The following is a 22,445-nucleotide window of genomic DNA, read 5'->3' on the forward strand; positions in this document are numbered from 1 at the left end:
TCTCAAAACCAAATAATAGTTTAGCTTAACTAGTAAAGAATGTTTCAGATGAGCTTCTAGACAAAGACAGACTAGGAAGAAGGAGTGATGAACTACTTCCGAATATTTAGTCACTGAAAAACTTATGGAGAGCAGCAAAACACTGTCAGATATAGTGTCAGAAAATGAGCCCCTAGGTTGGAAGGCACTCAGAGTACGACTGAGGAAGAGCTATCTCCTCAAAGTAGAGTTGACCATGATGACAAGAATGGAGTAAAGCCCATGGGAGAAAAGCTCATGGGACCTTCATTTGCAGATGGGGAACAACTCAAAATGAAGAGAAAGAGCTGTAAATATCCACTGAAAATAGGAACATGGGATGTATGAAGTATGACTCTGGGAAAATTGGAAATTGTCAAAAATGAAATGGAACGCATGAACATCGATATCTTAGGCATTAGTGAGCTGAAAAGGGCTGGTATTGGCCATTTTGAATCTAACGACCACATGATTTATTATGCTGAAAATGACAAATTGAAGAGGAATGGTGTTGCATTCATTGTCAAATAGAATATATCCAGATCAGTCATGAGGTACAATGCTGTCTGTGGTAGGATAATATCCATGTGCCTACAGGGAAGACCAAGTCCTGGTGTGGCACTGTGGGTTGATGCGCCAGACAGCAAAGATGTTTGAACTGCAAGGTCAGCAGTTCAAACTCACCAGCTGCTCCTTGGAAACCCTATACAGTTTCACTATGGGTCGGAACCAACTCAGCGGCACTTCACAACAACAACAATAACAAGAAAGACCAGTTAATACCACTATTATTCAAATTACGCACCAACCACTATAGCCAGTGAGGATGATATAGAATTGAACCAACTTCTTCAATCTGAAATCGATCAAGCATGCAATCAAGATGTATTCATCATTACTGGTGATTGGAATGCAAAGGTTGGGAACAAAGAGGAAAGGTCAGTAGTTGGAAAATATGGCCTTGGTGATAGAAATGATGTTGGAGAACTCATGATAGAATTCTGCAAAATCAATGATTTGTTCATTTTAAAATACCTTCTTTAGATAGCATAGAGACAACTATACACATGGACCTCACCAGATGGAATACATAGAAATAAAATTTACTACATCTGCAGAAAGAGAAGAAACTAAGAAAACACTCAGCATTGCTCAAGCTGGGAGAATTGCAGAAAAAAATTCAAGCCTCGACTTTTGTTATTGAAAGATTCTTTGGGCAAATTATTGAATGATACAGAAAGCATCAAGAGAAGATGGAAGGAATATACAGAGTCACTGTACCAAAAGGAAATGGTTCATGTTCAACCATTTCAAGAGATAGCATATGATCAAGAGCCAATTATACTGAAGGAGGAAGTCCAAGGTGCATTGAAGGAATTGGCAAAGAACAAGGAACCAGGAATTGACAGAATAAAAATTGAAATTTTTCAAGAAAGTCAGGCGGCACAGGAGACACTTACTTATCTCTGCCAAGAAATTTGGAAGACAACTATCTGGCCGATTGATTGGAAGAGATCATATTTGTGCCCATTCCAAAGAGAGGTGACCCAATGGAATGCGGAAATCATCAGACGATATCTTTGATATCCCATGAGAGTAAGGTTTTACTAAAGGTAATACAGAAACGGCTGCAAGCATACATTGACAGAGAACTTCCAGAGGTTCAAGCCAGATTCAGAAAAGGCCGTGGAACTAGGGATGTCACTGCTGATGGCCAGTGGATCTTGGCTGAAAGCAGAGAACATCAGAAAGATGTTTACCTGTGCTTTATGGACTAAGCAAAGGCCTTCTATCGTGTGGACCATGACAAGCTCTGGATAACATTGCTAAGTATGAGTATTCCAGAACACTTAATTGTGCTCATGAGGAATCTGTACATGGACCAAGAGGCAGTTGTTTGAACAGAACATGGGAAACACTGAATAGTTTAAAATTAAGAAAGGTGTGCGACAAGGTCGAATTCTTTCACCATATTTATTCAACCTGTATGCTGAACAAATAATCCGAGAAACTGGGTAATATGAAGAAAAACGTGACATCAGGATTGGAGGAAGATTCATTAACAACCTGCGATATACAGATGATACAACTTTGCTTGCTGACAGTGAAGAGGACTTAAAACATTTACTGATGAAGATCAAAGAGCACAGCCTTCAGTATGCATTACATCTCAACATAAAGAAAACAAACATCCTTACCACTGGACCAATAAACGACATTCTTATCAATGGAGAAAAGATTGAAGTTGTTAAATACTTCATTCTTCTTGGATCAACTATCAACACTCAAGATCAAACGACGTATTGCATTAGGCAAATCTGCTGCACAAGACCTTTTTAAAGTGTTGAAGAGCAAAGATGTCAGCTTGAGCACTAAGGTGCACCTGACACAAGCCATGGCATTTTCAATAACCTCACACGCATGCAAAAGTTGGACAGTGAATAAGGAAGACTGTAGAAGAACTGATGCTTTTAAGTTATGGTGTTGGAGAAGAATATTGAAAGTGGCATAGGCTGCCAAAAGAGCCAATAGATATGTGTGGAAGAAGTGCAGCCAGAGTGCTCCTTGGATGGCCAAACTTCATTTCTCATACTTCGGACATATTGTCAGGAGGGACCAATCGCTGGAGAAGGATACCATGTTTGGTATGGTGGAGGGTCAGAGAAAAAGAGGAAGACCCCCAGTGAGATGGATTGGCCAAGTGGAAACATCGATGGACTCAAGCATGGCAACAGTAGTGAGGTTGACCCAGGATTGGGTAGTGTTTCATTCTGCTGTGCCTAAGGTCGCTATGGGTCAGTACTGACTTGATGGCACCTAACAACAACAACAATAGTAAAGAATGTCTGCCTTGTATACTTTTAAGAGTGACCTAATATGGGATGATAACAATAGCAACTCTAAAGATTATACAGTAAAATTTACAACCTAGAAGATCCTATGGAGTTCTGCTCTGTTCTACAGGGTTGCTTTGAGTCAGAATCCATGTGATGGCAGTGGATTTGGTTTTGGTTTATAAGACTCCATCAGGGCAAGGGCTTTGTTTTATTTACTTCAGTCTGAGCCATAAAAAGAAACCAAACCAGTTACTACTGAGATGGTTCCAACTGATAGCAACTCTAGAGAACAGAGTAGAACTGCCCCACAGAGTTTCTGATGCAGACTGCTACATCTTTCTCCCACACCTGGGGCATTTGTTGCTGTTGTCAAGTGCTGTCGAGTCAGTTCCGACCCATAGTGACCCTGTATAGGGTTTACAAGGAGTGACTGGTGAGCTTGAACCTTTCATTAGCTTTCTTAGGAATAATGTTATCATCTGTATACATGATTTGTTGTTGTTGTTGTTGATAAGTGCCATTGAGTAGGTTCTGACCCATAGTGACCCTGTATAGGGTTTCCGAGGAGTAGCTGGTGAGCTTGAGTCTCGAGCGTTGCACAGTTCAAACTGATTGTAGTCCAGCGCATTAGCCCATGGCGGGTATATATGATATTCCATTGTAAATCTGTAGTGCCTTATTTAGGAATCTTCGGCATTTTCATTAAACTCTGCAATTTGTTATATTTTTTATAAAGAATTATAAGGAATTATCATTCCTCTTGTTTTTATTCAATAAACTCATTATCCCACAAGCAATATATTCTTGTCCTTTAAATTTGAGTGATGTTGTTGTTGATGTTGTTATGTCCTGTGGAGTTGGTTCTGACTCATAGAGACCCTGTACAGGGTTTTTGATGCTGTAAAATCTTCATAGGAGCAGAGAGCCTCATCTTTCTCCCATGGAACAGCTGGTAGTTTCAAACTGCTGACCTTAAGGTTCACAGCCCGATTTGTAACCACTACACTATCAGAGCTCCTTCTGGCTGATGTTAGTGGGTGTCAAAATTCTTTTGGCAAATCTGTTTTAGACTGTGTGTCCATGTAGCCAGAAATCCATTGCCATCAAAATGATTCTGGCTCATGGGCTTCCTGAGGCTGTAATCTTGACGGGAGCAGAAAGCCTCATCTGAATCCTACAGAGCAGCTGGTGGGTTTGAACTACTGATCTTGTGGTTAACAGTCCAGTGTTTATCTTAGAGCACCACCATGAGTCCATGTAAGCAGATGTAGTCTAAATTCCTACTTGATAAACAATGCTGTTCATAAAATATAGGTTTTGGAGGCAGAGAAACTGAGAATCCCACTGATATTTTTTATATATTAACCATTTGATTTGAATAAATTGCTTAATCTCACAAATGTTAATCTAATAACAGGTGTTTTTCTTAAAATCCATATTCAGTGTTAGTTTGAGGATTAGACAATGAATGCAAATTCAATACTGTGTTAGCACAGTACCTAGAATAAATAAAGCAATCATTAATAGTACTTATAGCTTTTATAATGATTTAAAATTTGTACTAAATTTGCCTGTAAGAAAAGATTTGGATTTGAGGTTGAGAAACAGAACCTTCCAGGATACAATTATCATCATCTTCATCTCTCTCATTAGTATGTTATTGTTAAGCGTCATTGAGTTGGTTCTGACTCATAGTGACCTGTATAGGGTTTCTGAGGAGCTGCTGGTGAGCTTGATCTTCTGACCTTGCAGTTCAAACTGACCTTATAGTCCAGTGCTTTAACCTGATACACCACACCAGGACTAGTAAGATTCATTTTAGTTTATGATTTTTTGTTGTTTTACTTCCATATTTATTATCCAGTAAGATATCTTGCAAACCTCGATAATGTGTTTACAATTCAACTGATTATTCCAATTCAAACTCTGTTACCCCAAACAAAGTGAAACAAAGCCATCCTTTTTCTCTATTTCCTATATATGTCCACTGCCTAGGATACCTTCTGCATCTCATATTCAAAACTTACTTGCCTGACAAATCTCTATATATCCTTCAAGAATCACATTCCCATACAGTGTTGTTGGACACAGCTGTAACATTGTGCATGTTTCCTCTTATTATATGTATTTCATTTACTCTGCATACCTGATTATCATTTATTCAAATAGACCAACTCAATCACCCATTCCTTCAGGAGAAAGTCAATACAAGTTTGAAGGTAGGAACCAGAGATTGGCTTGACTTTGATAATCTGAAACCTGTATCTTTTCAAGAAATCCGAGGCTCAGTAATGCATGAACATATTGATCGCTGCTGGTCACTGAGAGTCCATCTAATTGGAACAATTGTGTTGTATTCAGAAGAAAAAAAAAATGCTTTTTAGATTAAGTGACAAGAACTGCTCAGTTTACTCTCCAATTAAAGATGGGTTAGATTCCTTCTTTCAAGGTTTTTTTTTTCTTTCTATTAGTTCTGGGTTTTCAAGGAAAGTTTGCTATATATGCAGATAGTTTTGTTGTTGTTGAGTGCGTTGAGTCAGTTCCGACTTATTGTGACCCTATATAAGATTTCCAAAGAGCAGCTGGTAAGTTTGAACCGCTGACCTTGTCGTCGAGTGCTTATCCTACAGCACCATACCAGGACTCCATGTAAATATTTATCATTAGCGAATTTCCATTTCAGTTTGAACCACTGGGATTGTGTTCTGAACTCTTCTTTTCCCAGAGAATAGCAACTTTAAGGTGGTATCTTATTTACTATACCAAATATTTAGTTTGACAAATATTGCAAATATTGCAATGAACACCTATGTCTTATTCAACCTTAATTTATCAGTTGTTAAGGCTTTCTACTCCCGTAAAGATTTACACCCTCGGAAACCCTGTACAGGGTCGCTATGGGTCGGAACCGACTCGACGGCACTTAACAACAACAACAACATTTCCAATATTTGTATTCTCTCTATACAGGTATGTGTATGTATGTTTATAATCTTTTTTATTTTAGGCCATTTGAAAGTAAGAAGATGTTTTGCTACCAAACACTTTAGCATGACTATCCTAAACCAAAGAATGTTTCTCTACATAACCACAATATTATTATCACATACAAGAATCACAACACTAATACAGTAATGTTATCTAATACAGGATTTCAATACCAGAATTTCAAATGCTAGCAGGGTCACCAGAGTGGACAGGTTTCAATGGAGCTTCCAGATTAAGACAGATTAGGGAAGAGGAATAGGTGGGACTATTTCTGAAAAATTAGCCACTGAAAAACCTTATGAATAGCTGTAAAAAATTGTCTGATATAGTGACAGCAGATGAGCCCCTCAGGCTGGAAGGGACTCAAAATATGACTGAAGAAGAGCTGCCTCCTCAAAGTAGAGTCAACTGTAATGACATGGATGGCGTAAGCTTTCGGGGCCTACTTTCACTGATGTGACACAACTCAAAATGAGAAGAAACAGCTGAAAACATGCATTAATAATCAGAATGTAGAATTAATGGAGTATGAATCTAGGAAATTTAGAAATGATCAAAACTGAAATGAAACTCATAAAGTTCAATATCCTATGTATTAGTGAGCTGAAATAGACTGGTATTGGCCATTTTGATTTGGACAGTCATATAGTTTACTATACGGGGAATGACAAATTTAAGAGAAATGACATCACATTCATCATCAAGAAAGAATATTTCAATATCTATCTTGAAATACAACACAGTCTGTGATAGGATAATATCCATACGCCTACAAGGAAGACCATTTCATACTATTATTATTCATAATTACCCACCAGCCACTAAATCCAATGCTGGAGAAATTGGGTCATTTCTTTAGCATTTGCTTTATTCTGAAATTGACAAAACATGCAAAAAATGCATTAATAATTTCTGGTGATTGAGATGCAAAAGCTGAAAACAAAGAGGAAGGATCAGTAGTTGGAAAATATGACCTTAGTGAGAGAAATTATATTGGAGATATCATGATAGAATTTTGCAAGACCAAGAACTTCTTCATTGCAAATACCATTTTTCAATGACTTAAGAGTCAGCTAACAAATGTACCTCACCAGATGAATTATATAGAAATCAAATTGACTATGTGGTAAGTGTCAATAGAGAAGCTTAATAAAATCAGCTTAATAAAAACAGGGACAGACTGTGGAACAGACCATCAATTGCTCATATGCAAGTGCAGGTTGAAAATGAAGAAAAGCAAAACTAGTTTATGAAAATCAAAATATATTGAGTATGTTGTTGTTAAGTGCCAATGTGTCAGGTTCAACTCATAGCAACCCTGTATAGGGTTTCTCAGGAGTCACTGGTGGTTTTGAACTGCTGACCTTATGAACCACAGTCCAGTGCTTATCCTGATTCCATTTAGTTTAGAGACCATCTCAAGAACAAATTTGATGCATTAGACAATAGTAACTGAAGACAATGGTAGATGTGTGATAACATCATGAATTTCTTACACAAAGAAAGGAAGAAGAAAAAGAAAGGAAAAAAGAAAGGATGAAAATGGATGTCAGAAGAAGGTCTGAAATTTTCTCTGCAATATGGAGAAGCTAATCAACTAGAACATGGGAACACTGAATGGTTTAAAATTAAGAAAGGTGTACGATTAGGTTGTATTCTTTCACCATATTTATTCAACCTGTATGCTGAGCAAATAATCTGAGAAGCTAGGTTATATGAAGAAAAACATGGCATCAGGATTGGAGAAAGACTCATTAACAACCTGCATTATGCAGATGATACAACCTTGCTTGCTGAAAGTGAAGAGGACTTGAAATACTTACTGATGTAGATAGAAGACCACAGCCTTCGGTATGGTTTGTATCTCAATGTAAAGAAAACAAAAATTCCCACCACTGGACCAATAAACAACATTCTTATCAAGAGAAAAAAGATTGAAGTTGTCAAGGACTTCATTCTTCTTGGATCAACTATCAACACTCATGGAAGCAGTAGCCAAGAAATCAAACGACATATTGCATTAGGCAAATCTGCTGCACAAGATCTTTTTTAAGTGTTGAAGAGTAAAGATGTCAACTTGAGGACAAAGTGTGCCTGACCCAAGCCATAATATTTTCAATAACCTCATATGCATGCAAAAGTTGGACAGTGAATCAGGAAGACCATAGAAGAATTGATGCATTTGAGTTATGGTGTTGGAGGAGAATATTGAAAGTGCCATGGGATGCCAAAAGAACAAACAGATCTGTGTTGGAAGAAGTGCAGCCAGAGTGCTCCTTGGAGGCCACGATGGCCAAACTTCATTTCTCATACTTTGGACATATTGTCAGGAGGGACCAGTCAATGGAGAAGGATATCATGTTTGGTAAGGTGGAGGGACAGAGAAGAAGAGGAAGACCCCCAACGAGATGGATCAGGAAAATGGTAGCATCTATGGGCTCAAACGTGGCAACAATTATGAGGTTGGCCCAGGACCGGGCAGTGTTCTGTTCTGTTATGCATAGGGTAGCTAGAGTCGCTATTGCTATTCAGTTTGAAACTGAAGACAAGTATGACTCAATGGCACCTAACAACAACAACAACAATCAACCAGAAGAAAGGATGAAGTGAAAGAGCTGAACATAAAATTTGAAAGAGAAGCGTTAGTCTACAAAGTGAAGTATTATAATGACATGTACAAAGACCTGGAATTAGAAAATCCAAAGGAAAGTGTATGCTTGACATTTCTAAAGTTAAAAGCGTCTGAAAAAAAAAAAAAAAATCAAACCTAGAGTTTCAATATTGGATTCTGTGGACCAATTCCACCACCCTATCAGTTTGTCATACACATGGTAACTTGTGTGTTGCTGTGATGCTGGAAGTTAAGCCACAAGTATTTTAAATACCAGCAGGGCACACTCATGATGGACAGGTATCAGCTGAGCTTCCAGAATAAGACAGAGTAGGAAGAAGGAGAGGCATCCTCATTTTGAATCGCCACTGAAAATCTTATTATGAGTATCTGTGAAGTACTGTCACATAGTGAATAGTGAAACATGTTGAATAGCATCAGAATATCGTCGGTTATAGTGCTGAAAGTTGAGCCTCTAAATTTGGAAAACACTCAAAATATAACTTGAGAAGAGCTGACTCCTCAAAATATATACAGTTGGTTGTGGTGACGTGATTGGAGAAAAAGTTTTGGGACCTTCATATGCTGATGGGGCACAACTCAAAGTGAGGAGATACAGCTTTAAACATCCAATAATCAGAACCTATAATGTATGAAATATGAATCTATGAAAATTAGAAGTTTTCAAGGATGAAATGGAATGCATAAAAATAAATATCCTAGGCATCAGTGAGCCGAAGTGCACTGGTGTTAGCCATTTTGAATATGACAATCATATGCTTTACTATACCAATAATGACAATTTGAAGAGGAATGACATCACATTCATCATCAAAAGGAACATGTCAAGATCTGTCTTGAAGTATAATGCTGTCTGTGTTAGGATAAGATCCGTGCATCTACAAGGAAGACCAGTTATTACCAGAATTATTCAAATTTATGTACCAATCACTAAAACCCATGATGATGAAATTAAATTGTACTAACTTCTTCAGTTTGAAATTGATCAAGCATGCAATCAAGATGTATTGATAACTACTGGTGATTGGAATGCAAAGATTAGAAACATAGAGCAAGAGTTAATAGTTGGAAAATAAGGCCGTGCTGATAGAAACAATGCTGGAGAGTGAATGACAGAATTTTGCAAGACCAATGGTTTGTTCATTGCAAATACTTTTTCAAAACAACATAAAAGACACATGGACCTCACCAGATGGAATACACAGAAATCAAATTGGCTATATCTGTGGAAAGAGATGGTGGAAAAGCTCCATATCATCAGCCCAAACAAGGTCAGGTGCTGCAGACTCTGAAACAGATCATCAATTGCTGTTCAGGTTGAAACTGAAGACAAAACAAGTCCATGAGAGCCAAAATATGACATATCCCACATGCATTTAGAGATCATCTGAATATCAAATTTAATGTATTAGACACTAATGATTGGAAACCAGAAGAGTTGTGGGATAACATCAAGAACATAATACAGGAAGAAAGTAAATGGTCATTAAGAAGACAAAGAAGAAAGAGAAGACCAAAATGGATGTCTGAAGAAACACTAAAACTTGCTTTCCAGCATGGAGATGCTAAAGCAAATGGAAGAAGTGAGGAGGTAAAAGAGCTGAATAGAAAATTTCAAAGGGCAGCTCAAGAAGACAAAGTCAAATACTATAATGAAATATACAAAGATCGGGAGTTAGAAAACCGAAAGGGAAGAACATGCTCAGCATTTCTTAAGCTGAAAGACTGAAAAAAAAAAAATTCAAACCTAAACTTGAAATATTGAAGGATTCTATAGGCAAAATTTCGAATTATTCAGAAAGCATCAAAATAATTTGGAAGGAGTAAAACTGATGATCTGCCCTGTAAACTTTTACTCAATTCACAATAAAAATTTCGAAAACGAATAAAGAATATGGAAGGAATAGACATAGTCACTGTATCAACAAGATATGGTCAGTTTTCAACCATTTCAAGAGCTAGCATATGATCAAAAGCCAATGATAATGAAAGAAGAAGTCCAAGATGCACTGCACACACTGGCAAAGAAGAAAGCCCTGGAAACTGATGGGATACAAATTGAAATATTTCAACAAATTGATGAATTTATGCCAAGAAATTTGGAAGATATCTATGCCAAGAAATTTAGAAGACAGCGCCCTGGACAACTGATTGGAAAAGATCCACATTTTTGCCCATTCCAAAGAGAGGTGATACAACAGAATTTGGAAATGATTGGACAATATGATTAATATCACATGCATATATAATTTTGGTAAAGATAATTCAAAAACAACTGCAGCAGAACGTTGACAGAAAACTGTCACAGGTTCAAACAGGATTTAGAGTAGGAGGTGTAACGAGGGATATCATTGCTGATGTCAGATGGATCTTGACTGAAAGCGGAGAACAACAGAAAGATGTTTATCTGTCCTTTATTAACTATGCAAAGGCTTTGACTGTGTGGATCATGACAAGCTATGGACAACATTGAAGAGAATGAGTATTGAGGAACACTTAATTGTGATCACTTAGAGTAAAAGGCAATCGTTCGAACAGAACAAGGGGACACTAAACAATGGTTTAAAATCAGGAAAAGTGTGTGTCAGGAAAGTATTTTCTCAGTATTTATTCAATCTGTATGCTGAGCAAATAATCCTAGAATTGGGATTATGTGAAGAAGAATGTAGTAGCAGTGGGATTGAAATAAGACTTAGTAACAATCTGCAATAGCAGATAACACCTTGTCTGCTGAAATGGAAGAGGACTTAAAATACTTACTGATGATGGTCAAAGACCAGACCCTTTGGTATGGGTTGTACCTCAGTATAAATAAAGTAAAAATCCTCACAACTGGATTAATAAATACCATCATGATAAATGGATAAAATATTGAAGTTGTCAAAGACTTCATTTTGCTTGAATCCACTATCAACAATTATAGAAGAAGCAGTCAAGAAATTTAAAAACACATTGCATTAGGCAAATCTATTGCACAAGACTTCTTTAAAATGTTCAAGAACAAAGATGTCAGTTTGAATATTAAGGTGCTCCTGATACAAGTCATGGCATTTTCATTTGCTTAATATATATGAAAGTTTAACAATGAATAAGAAAGACCATAGAAGAATTGATGCATTTGAGTTGTGTTGGAGGAGAATATTGAAAGTACTATGGACTGTTAGAAGAATAAACAAATCTCTGTTGGAAGAAGTACAGCCAGAATTCTCTTTAGAAGTCAGCATGGTGAGACTTCAAGACTTTGTCTCTCATATATCAGACATATTATCCAGAGGGATCAGTGCCTGGAAAAGGACGTCATATTTGATAAAGTGGGAAGTTGGCAGAAGAGAGAAAGACCCCCAATGAGACTGACACAGTGGAAGCATCAATGGGCTAAAGTTTAGCAACAATTATGAGGATTACTCAGGACCAGGCAGAGTTTCATTCTGTTGTGCAGAAGGTTGCTATGAATCATAACCAACTCAATAGCATCTAACAACAGCAACCTGGACAAATTATTGAAAGATTGAAAAACATCAACAAAAAGATGGGACGAATACACAAAGTCACTGTACCAAAAAGAATTTATCAATGTTCAATCATTTCAAGATTTACTATAAGATCAAAAGTGATTGTATTGAAGGAAGATGTCCAAAGTGTACTGAAAACATTGATGAAAAACAAGGCTCCAGGAATTGATGGAGTACCAATTGAGATGTTTCAACAAATTGCTGCAGCAGTGTTGGCACTCCTCTAAGCCAAGTGATTTGGAAGACAACTACCTGGCCTAGTAACTGAAAGAGATCCAAGTTTGTACCCATTCCAAAATAAGTGACTGAATGGAATGCAGAAATCATTTTGTAATGTGGTTAATATCACAAGCAAGTGCAATTTTGATAACTGAAAATAATCCCACAACAGTTGCAGCAGTATAAACAGGGAGATGTCAGAAATTCAATCTGGATTCACAAGAGAATGTAGAACTACGGGTATTGTTCTGATGTTAGATTTAAATTGTTAAAGATTTCATTTCACTTGGATCCACAATCAATGGTCCTGGAAGGAGCAGTCAAAAAACAAAATGACATATTGTACTGGGGAGATCTACTAAATAATACCACTTTAAAATGTTAGCGATTAAAGATTTTTTGTTGAGGACTAAGCTGCACCTGACTCAATCCATAGTATTTTTAATTACCTTATATACATGTGAAAGCTGGACAATGAGTAAGGAAAACTGAAGAACTGATGCATTTGAATTATGTTGAAAACAAAGAATATTGTACATAGCATGGACTCCCAGAAGAACAAATAAATCTATCTTACCAGAAGTAGAACTAGAAAGCTCCTTAGAAAGTAGGACAGAAAGACTTTGTCTCATGTATTTTGGACAGAAGGGACAAGTCTTGGAGAAGGACAACATGCTTGGTAAAAAGAGGGTCAGTACAAAAGAGAAATACCCCCAATGAGATGAATTGACACAGTGGTAGCAACAATGGGTTCAAATGTAACAAAAATTGTGAGGATGGTACATGACCAGGCAGTGTTTTGCTCTGTTGTACATAGGGTCACTAGGTCAGAACTGGATGGCATCTAACAACAAGAAATCAATGATAAAATGAATGAACTTCCACATTCCTTACAAGTAGATTTACAAAGGTGATGTGAAAAAATGACCATATTTAGTAGCTCAATTAAGAAGCAGGTTGCACATTGGGTTGCTAACCACAGGTCAGCAGTTCAAATTCAAAAGTCACTCTGAGGCATAAAGATGAAGCTTTCTGCTTCCGTAAATATTACAGCCTGGGAAAAACTATACAAGGCCACTATGAGTTATAATCAACTCAACAGTTGATCCCTTCTACCCCCAGATTCTGAGTTGAAGATTTATCCCCTAGGATCTTTGTCCCATAACTTAGAGAGGCAGCTTGAATTATGAAAATGAATTTTGAAGTTTTTAAGATATTTTTATTTGAATAACATGAGTTTTAAAATCACATTTTTGGCATTTTATTTCTCATTCTATATTGCAGCTCTTGATTGTATGTGTGTCAGACTGTTAGATCTTAGACTAAAGGCATACCATTAAAATTAAGTTTTATGCAGATATATTTGGTATTTACAAAAATTTTGATTAAATAAATGAGTGAAGAAACATGTAAAATTTATTCATGTAGGATTGAAGTTGAGCAGAATTCTGTGCTGTTCAAGTGTGATAACTAACTTTCAAATGATAAAACATGTTTTATCTAGGTCTTTCTTAGACATGGATGTAGTGTAAGGAGAACTAGAGTTCCAGTCTTTGTCCCTGAGTTAGGATGTTCATTCTGCCCTTAAATTACAATTGTACATTTTGATGAAGTCACTTAGCAACTCTAGGTCATAATTGTGGATAATATGTGGGTAATAATTATATTAAATCACTCAAGAAGCTGTAGAAGTTATAATACACATTGTTGTTTTTATTCTTAAGTGTCATCGAGTTGGTTCTGACCCATAGAAACCCTTTATAGGGTTTCCAAGGAGTGGCTGATGAGCTTGAACCGTCAACCTTGTGATTCAAATTGACTTTGCAGTCCTGCGCATTAACCCACAGTGCCACACCAGGACTCCAAAATAAATATTACTACAATTAAAAACAACTTATTTAAGCTTTATTAAACAAACAAACAGGAGGCACCTATATAATGAGGATATATTAATCCTTCTTTCCCTGGTTAGAATGTGCCTGGCTCTAACAGGCACTCAGTAATGGTAGTTATTATTGTTATATGATATATTTTATAGCCTGCCCTTCCTAACTTGAAACTAAATTCCTTCTTTTCCTTAGTCACCATTCCTCTTAATATATATATGTATATACTCACACTTTTTTTTGTAATCATAGTGGGGAAAAAATTGCTTCTTTTAGAATAATATAGAACCCCAAGAATATCCTTTTCATCTAAAACTTGATTAACTTCTTTTGTCAGTGTAAACATCTGTTTTTTATATATGCCCTAGGAGCCCCACATGAAATTCAGGATCTTCTTTCAGCACTTATTTTATTTTCATTCTGTCTTCCAAAATTCTCTTTGGCTTGTGTGTGTGAGAGAGCGAGAGGGAGAGAGAAAGAGAGATAGAAAGAGACATATTTATATCTTACAGAACTAATGATCAACTAAAGAGAAAACAGCAGGTTCACAACACAAACAATTGACCATTTTTGTTTTCAGTTTCTTGTTCTGATATCACAGTAGACATAGATTCTATCCAAATACATAATAGAAAGTGAAGACCACATGCCACAGCAGGAACACATAGCTACCAAGGTCAGCTGTTCAAACCCACCAGCTACACTTTGGAAACCCTATACAGGGTTGCTATGGGTGGAAACCGACTTGATGCACTTAACAACAACAACAATTCTACAAGGAGCTCATGTGTTTTCTAAGACAGCTTTTTCTAAGAATCGAAACAACCCAAAAATGTAAAATAAGAAGTAGATTGCCTACTTACAAGGATATAAATCAAGGAATTTTTCCATGTGTACTTGCTTGGAGATGTTGAACTGCTGAATGCTCTGATCCGTTTCATACTCAACAAATAGTCCATATAAAACAATCATGGCAACCTCCAGGCCAATGGCCATCAGAGGGAATTTGATCCTCATGTTTGCAGCAAAGTCCAGAGACACACTGAGGGATTCTCAGGCTGTGAAAGTTTGATAAGAACAGAGGGATTGATCTGTATGTGAATTAGGTTGAATGTTCAAGGCACTTGAATGACTTGGCAAAAAAAAAGGCAAAAAAAAAAAAAAAAAGGCAATGGTGTTTCAAACATCCCACCCCTTAGGAACATTATGCTTTGTAACCTAATGGCTGTTTTAAATGTTGGGTTCAAATCTTCAACCTTTCAGTTTGCAGCTGAGGGCTTGACTACTGAGCTACCAATATTGGTATGAAATTCAGTGATTCTCCTTAGGTGCTTCACTAACATTTTATTTCTAAAAAGAAACCTTAGGCTTTAGTTAACTACTCTCTCCAAGGAGAAAGCTGGAACACTTTTGGCTGTCACATGGAATCTGTTGAAAAAAGGGTTTTCTCCTTCCCACAAGGAACTTTTTACATTGTTAAACCTGGGACTCTTAATATGTTTTTGTGCTATGGATACTTTTGGCATTCTGTTAGATTTTCTGCATCCCTTCTCAAGTACAGTGAATTTTATAAATGAAAACATCCTTTTAAACAATAAGGTCATTGAAACTGTTCTGTGCTACAAAAGTACTATAACCTATTAACCTATATAATAATAAAGATCAAAAAAAATTATTTTTCAATAATTTTATATTGAAATTATACTGAATAATTTTATATCCTTCTGATATCAACATCCAACATAACTAGTGTATAGTTACTAAGCTAGAAAAATAACATTGGTTCAATTATATTAGCAAATTCTAGACTTTTCCACTAATGTTCTTTTTTGTTGTTGTTGTTCCTTCCAGGGTCCAATCCAGGAGTCCCCACTGCATTTGGTCATATGTTTAATTTTTCTTTTTTCTTGGTCTCTCCTTGTCTTTCATGACCTTTACTATTTTTAAGAGTGCTAGCTGGGTGTTTTGTAGACTGTCTCTCAATTTGAGTTTGCCTGATGTTGTCTCATGGGTTGAGTACTACAGAGATGAAGTGCCCTTCTCATTGCATCGTATCAGTGGGTACATGGCATCAATATTATAATGTTGTTGTTAAGTGCCATCAAGACAGTTCTAACTCATAGAGACCCTATATAGGGTTTCTGAGGAGTGACTGGTGAGCTTGAATTGCCGACCTTGTGGTTCAAACTGACCTTGAAGTCCAGTGCATTAACCCTCAGCATCACACCAGGACTCCAATATTATAATGATGATGTCTTATTATTGGTGATGTTAACATTGATCACTTGGTTAAGGTGGAGAAGAGTCTTAATATTAAAAATATTCACTCTCCAAAACCTTACCAAGAAAGGTGTCTCAAGCATGTTTCCTTAAAATTCACATTTGCAGTAGCTACAAAAGAGCAGTCAGAGTTAGAGACATAAAAGTTGGAGCAGAGGAGGAGGAAGGCAGGGAACTGAGACTTGTGTCTGGGTTCAAGAGATCCCGCTTGATTAGTGTCCTAGCCGTTGGGCCCATGGGAGTGTACCCAGTTTGAATTAATGGAAAGCCACTTAAACCAGGCGGAGCCTTAAGCAAGTTGTTTGTCAAAGATAAGGCTATTGGAACAGAGGGGCCTTCCAGAAAATATGACACACTTTTTTTTTTTTTTTCCTTCCAGAACTTGGTCTATTTGCCACCACATTTTATCAGTGTACCTCAGGTGGCAGAGTCTCAGCACTAATGTATCTACAAAGTGTTTGGTGGAGTTTCTAATACCTTCTGGCCCCTAATAGACCAGGATCTTTACTTATGCTAACTATAATGTCATACAAACCACAGAAGCTTTAGAGATAGTAACAACCAGACCAGTAACAACCAGTTTTAAAACAAAAACAACAAAGAGGCAAATGATCATTTACACACATTCCTCATGTCTAAATTGATATCTTGTTATACAAAGGGTTTATTAACACACACATATATAATTCCTTATAAACTTGTCTGTTAAGCAACAAGATAACAATGCATCATAGCACAGCAAAGGGTTTGTTCTTTAAGAAACCACAGCAGCAATGTTTGGTGAATGGTTATGCACAGAACTGACAGAGAGGGCAATGCTAAACATTTCTTCATAAAACAGGCAGCGTGTGCACATCAACAAATAGGAAATATTACTCTATTCTCTAAGAAACTATAGTGTACTTTAAAACTAAGTACTTTACTTTTAGACTCCATGACTAAACAATTCCATTAGCTGTTTGAAAGTCTATCTATAAACTTCTGAGCACTGTTTATTGGTTTTCAAAGTAAACTTCAAATACAAAAGCACTTGACAATTACTGCTCAAAGGCTAAAGCAAAAGTGGTTTGCATGTTACATTAAAACCTGATTCTTAAGAAAATTTAACTTAAAAGAAGATGGCCTCAATGATGTGAAATCATTTCAAAATGTGTTACTCATCAAAAATGCACTTTCACAATTTAAAAAAATTTTTTGGTTTAAAATTCCACATGTTGTGAACCAATATTTAATATTCCAAAGGTTCCATAAAACAACATCCTGGCATTGCTTTTGAAACCTAATAGCTTCTAAAGAAATAAATCAGCAAGTATGTGAATGGACTGTCCACCGTTTAACAATGTTATGTTTCAACTATGAAAACTTTATTCCAAAAATTTATTGGATGAATTCTATTTTTAGATTGGTGTAAACATTAAAAATCTATTTAACAATGTTACACAAATATTTGAAGTCCTGGTGCAGTGCTGTGTGCTAATGTGCTGGACTGCAAAGTCAATTTGAACCACAAGGTCGGTGGTTCAAGCTCAGCATTCGCTCTTCGGAAACCCAGTGTAGGATCACTATGGGTTGGAACTGACTCGATGGCATTTAACAACAATACAAATATTTAGTGGGGTTTTTTTTGGCATGTAATTCAGAGCAATGTGATCAATTATGCAGGCAATTTCCACAAATGTTTCAGAGGCAAAAGAGAAAGATTTGGGAACAGCTGGGGTGATTGAGAATAAAATGAAACCAGTTATCAGAGACCTCAATTTCAGACTTAATCCTCAAAAAATAATATACTATATTACCATCATTCTTTGTGAGACTTCAGATAAGACACTGATACTTGCATATTTTTGAATGCTCAAAGCTTTTAAATTTTTTAATATTTGCCATAGGCTAGTCCATCTCCTATTGAGAGTATGAAAATGTACTTGTGGCATAGTTCTGATAAGTTTACTTCAAAAGTACTATAACAGGAAAAAGATCAGGAACATTGTTGTTGTTGTTGTTAAGTACCATGGAGTCAGTTCCAACTCATAGTGACCCTGCACAGGGTTTCCGAGGCTGTAAATCTTTTTAGGAGCAGAAAGCCTCATCTTTATCCTGCAGAACGGCTGGTAGTTTCCAATTGCTGACCTTGAGGTTAGCAGCTCTAAGAACATTATACCCCATTAATAATTTTGTGTAAGACACTATATTCCCTGCCTCTCTTAGATGCCTTAGAAACATGTAATATGGCATCTGTGTTGTGTGTGTGTGTGCAGAAATTTTTTTTAAGTTTCTTAAAAGATGCAATTATTTTATAGAATTTTCGTATTGACGTGAGTGATGTTTTTCCTTTTTCTAGTTGAAAATTATAGCATGGTGAGTGTGGGCTATTAATAATATGCTGGGGTGATATATTCCTCAAGTAAATTAAGCAGAGCACGTCTTAAAATTTTATAAAATAAGACATTCTTGAAGAATAAATATCAATAAACAATGCCAACATGTATACATTTGTATGGATCAATTTCAAATAATTTGGAGGTTGCAAATTTGAGGAGATTTTCAGTCATCATATCATGTTAATACTGACATGATAGGAATCTCAGTTGAAGGAATATTTCAGAAAATATTAAATCTAAACCTATATAGACACTTCCGCACAGCTCAAAATCTTAGCCTATGAAAGACCCAATTTAAATATCCCCCTAGTACCAAGAAACTTCTGAGGCTTTGATTTTTTCTAACTGATGACCATTTCAATGTGATATTTAGCTAGTATGGAGCATTAACATGTTTGAAATTCATGTCAGTTTGGGTGCTCTAGGATCAGCAACTGGACTGTGAACCACAAGGTCAGCAGTTCAAACCCACCAGCTCCTCCACAGAAACCCTATACAGAATCACTCAGAACCAACTCAATAGCACTTAACAACAACAGCAATAGTCACATAAAAATAGAAAATTGCATCCATTAAGGGAATGAAAACTTACAGATTGCCTTCACACTCAGCTGCTAGGAAGTTCTCCTACAGATTATTTTAAACTAAAATTATGCTCTTTGAACTCACTTTTAGCATAGGCAAAGAGGTATAATACAACTTGGGACTGGTCAAGTGAACTGTTAGTATGCAAACAAAACCATCTGTATGAAGTATGAGGTATCAAATAAAATGACACAACATCATAAAATAGAAGTGATATTTTAAAATGACTACCTAGTTCTTGAAGGAGCATAGCATAGTGGTTACAAAACAGGCTGCTAACCTCAGGGTCAGCAGTTCGAAGCTACCAGATGTTCCTTGGGAGAAAGATGAGGCTTTCTGCTCCCATAAAGGTTTACAGCCTCGGAAACCCTGTACAGGGTCGCTATGAGTTGGAACCCACCTCACGGCATATAACAACAAAAACAACAACAATTAGTTCTTGAGAAACAAAGGTTACAAAACATAAAAATAATTGGATTAATAAACTGGTTTGGCACTTTATTCTTCTACAAAGCAGTTAACACAATACACAGAAAAGCCCTTAACCTGTATCTCTTTTCTCTAGTAAACACTCTGTCCAAAATTCAGGTAAAACAAACATGGAAACCTAGCAAGAACTGCTTTACAGTTAAGTGGACATTTTCACCCACTGTATTTTTTCCTCAATGCCAAATACCATTCAAGTACTTGCTGTTTGTGAAGTATTTTCTTCAGAAGCATGTCTTGAGCATGAAGCTAGAACTTAGATTTCAAAGTTAACAAAACTAAAATCCTAAATAGGTTACCATCTCCTCCCTCCTCAAAAAAATTATTTTATAGCGGATAACTCTTATTATCAATAATAAGAGTCAGAATTAAGTTCCCCAATAAATAATTGCTATCCTAGAAAGGAGTCTTAGTGTGGTGCTGTGGGCTAATGGGCTGGACTGCAATGTTGGCTGAACCTCAAGATTGGTAGTTCAAGCTCCTTGGAAACTCTATACTGTGGGTCGGAACCAAGTTGATAACATAACAACAACAACAACAACCCTAGCAAGAAAAATGAATGCACAAATCTAAGATACCATCAATTGTTCAGGTGTACCATATAAATCACTGACAAAAGCATTGCAATTGAGCTGTTGCTGTTGTTAAGTGTCATTGAATTGGTTCTGACCCATAGTGACCCTGTATAGGGTTTCTAAGGAGTTACTGGCAGCACCACACCAGGAGTTTGACTGAACTGTAATACAATGAATTATTATAGAGAATGTTTATTTAATATCTACTGATATTAGAGCTTTTAGAGTTAAACGGCTCAATATGATTTGCTATTGTACAGACAAAGCAGTATGTGGCACAAATTACTCAGGTTATTAATATAATTTCATATTCTGAATCCACCTCTTCTGAATCACTTTTCAAATTTCAGTCATATATGTCTGCATTTTCCCACACAACATCACCTTCTAGGTCAAGAGCACTGGTAATTTAGCAATTCCTAAGCATTGTTGTCAGGTGCTATCAAGTTGGAACTGACTCATAGCGACCCCATGCACAGCAGAATGAAACAATGTCCGATCCTGGGCCAACCTCACTACCGCTGCCACACTTGAGTCCATCAATGATGCCACCTGGCCAATCCATCTCGTTAGGTGTCTTCCTCTTTTTCTCTGACCCTCCACCTTACCCAGCATGACATCCTTCTCCAGTGACTGTTCCATTCAGACAATATGTCCAAAGTAAGAGAGACGAAGCCTAGCCATCTTGACCTCCAAGGAGCACTCTGGCTGCACTTCTTCCAAAACAGATCTATTGGTTCTTTTGGCAGTCCATGGAACTTTCAGTATTCTCCTCCAACACCACAACTCAAAGGCATCAATTCTTCTACGATCTTCCTTATTCACTGTCCAGCTTTCTCATCCATATGACGTTATTCTGACAACAACAACAAGCATGGAAGCTGGAAGATTTGGATAAAATGATGTCTGAAGCCTTATCGATAGTCCCGTTTGATAAAGAATTCTGTCACCAGCCTCTTGTTGCTCTGAATTTTGGTTAATCTATTCCAAGGGTTTTGGCGATTTCTCCTGCCTTCAACTGTATTGCTTGGTGTGTAATAAGCAATCCTTTTGCACGTGCATCATTGATAAAATGTAATACAGCTTCATCTACTTGTGAATATCTTCCATTTGTTTTTTCAAGTAAACATGTTATTGAATATCAAATGTACACCCTGCAGCTGTGTCCATGCTTTTCTGCAAACCAGTAACGTTTTGTTACAATGCTAAATCATAGTGTAATCTTTTAGGAGCCATTTTTAAGTGCCAGTTAACCCTGACCCGTTGATACCAGCAATATACATCTCAATTACAATGATAACACTCTTACAGGCTGTACCCAAATGGACACATGCCTAGGTTAGAACAATTGCAACATGGCTATAGCCAGGTTGACAGAAATTATAAGATGCATCCCTATTTCAGACAACTTAAAATGTGAAGAAAAACATACATTTTAGGATTTATAAAATATAGGATTTCAAGTCTGTAATGTTTACCAGATTTGCACTAATGTAAACAATTGCTGTTGTTATGTGCCATGGCGTCGGTTCTGACTCATAGCGACCCTGTACAGGGTTTCCAAGGCTATAAATCTTTACGGGAGCAGAATGCCTCATCTTTCTCCCGAGGAACAGCTGGTAGTTTTGAACTGCTGACCTTGCGGTTTGCAACCACTATGCTAAGCCAAAGAATATGAGTAGAAAGCTAGTAAAGCTATTCCAATTTGGTTTCAATTCCTTTTTTTAAAATATGGTTTACTTGTTGTTGTTGCTTTTTCAAATTGGATGTAAAATCCAAATAGCCTTTAGTCCTTTAGTAAGTTTCAAAGAAAGGGACTCCCAGATGCTTTCCGTCATCCGCAAGTAAAGGACTACATCTGGGGTCAATGCCCTTCATCTGCAGGTGCCCTCTTTGGCTAGCAGATGGGATCCTGTGTTGAGAGGATGCAGAATCTTCTGTTTCTGTTCCTGAAGTCTTACGATCTCCCTTTGGGATCCCGTGTCTCTCAAATATTCCTGTAGAAACTTGAACATAGATTAAAGAAAAAAAAAAAAAAAAGATTCCATG

General features: G+C 36.8%; 1 protein-coding gene across 1 annotated transcript in view; it reads right to left on the reverse strand.

Annotated features, from left to right (window-relative positions):
* The window catches only part of RHAG (Rh-associated glycoprotein), a 39,871-nt gene extending 24,762 nt beyond the window's left edge, over positions 1 to 15,109 (reverse strand). Inside the window, exon 1 of the mRNA XM_006860616.1 lies at positions 14,956 to 15,109. Within this exon, the coding sequence (XP_006860678.1) occupies positions 14,956 to 15,109 (154 nt within the window). The remainder of the gene's footprint in view (positions 1 to 14,955) is intronic.
* Between the last annotated feature and the right edge of the window lie 7,336 nt (positions 15,110 to 22,445).

Source organism: Chrysochloris asiatica, unplaced genomic scaffold (assembly GCF_000296735.1).
Source record: "Chrysochloris asiatica unplaced genomic scaffold, ChrAsi1.0 scaffold00038, whole genome shotgun sequence".
Lineage (NCBI taxonomy): Eukaryota > Metazoa > Chordata > Mammalia > Afrosoricida > Chrysochloridae > Chrysochloris > Chrysochloris asiatica.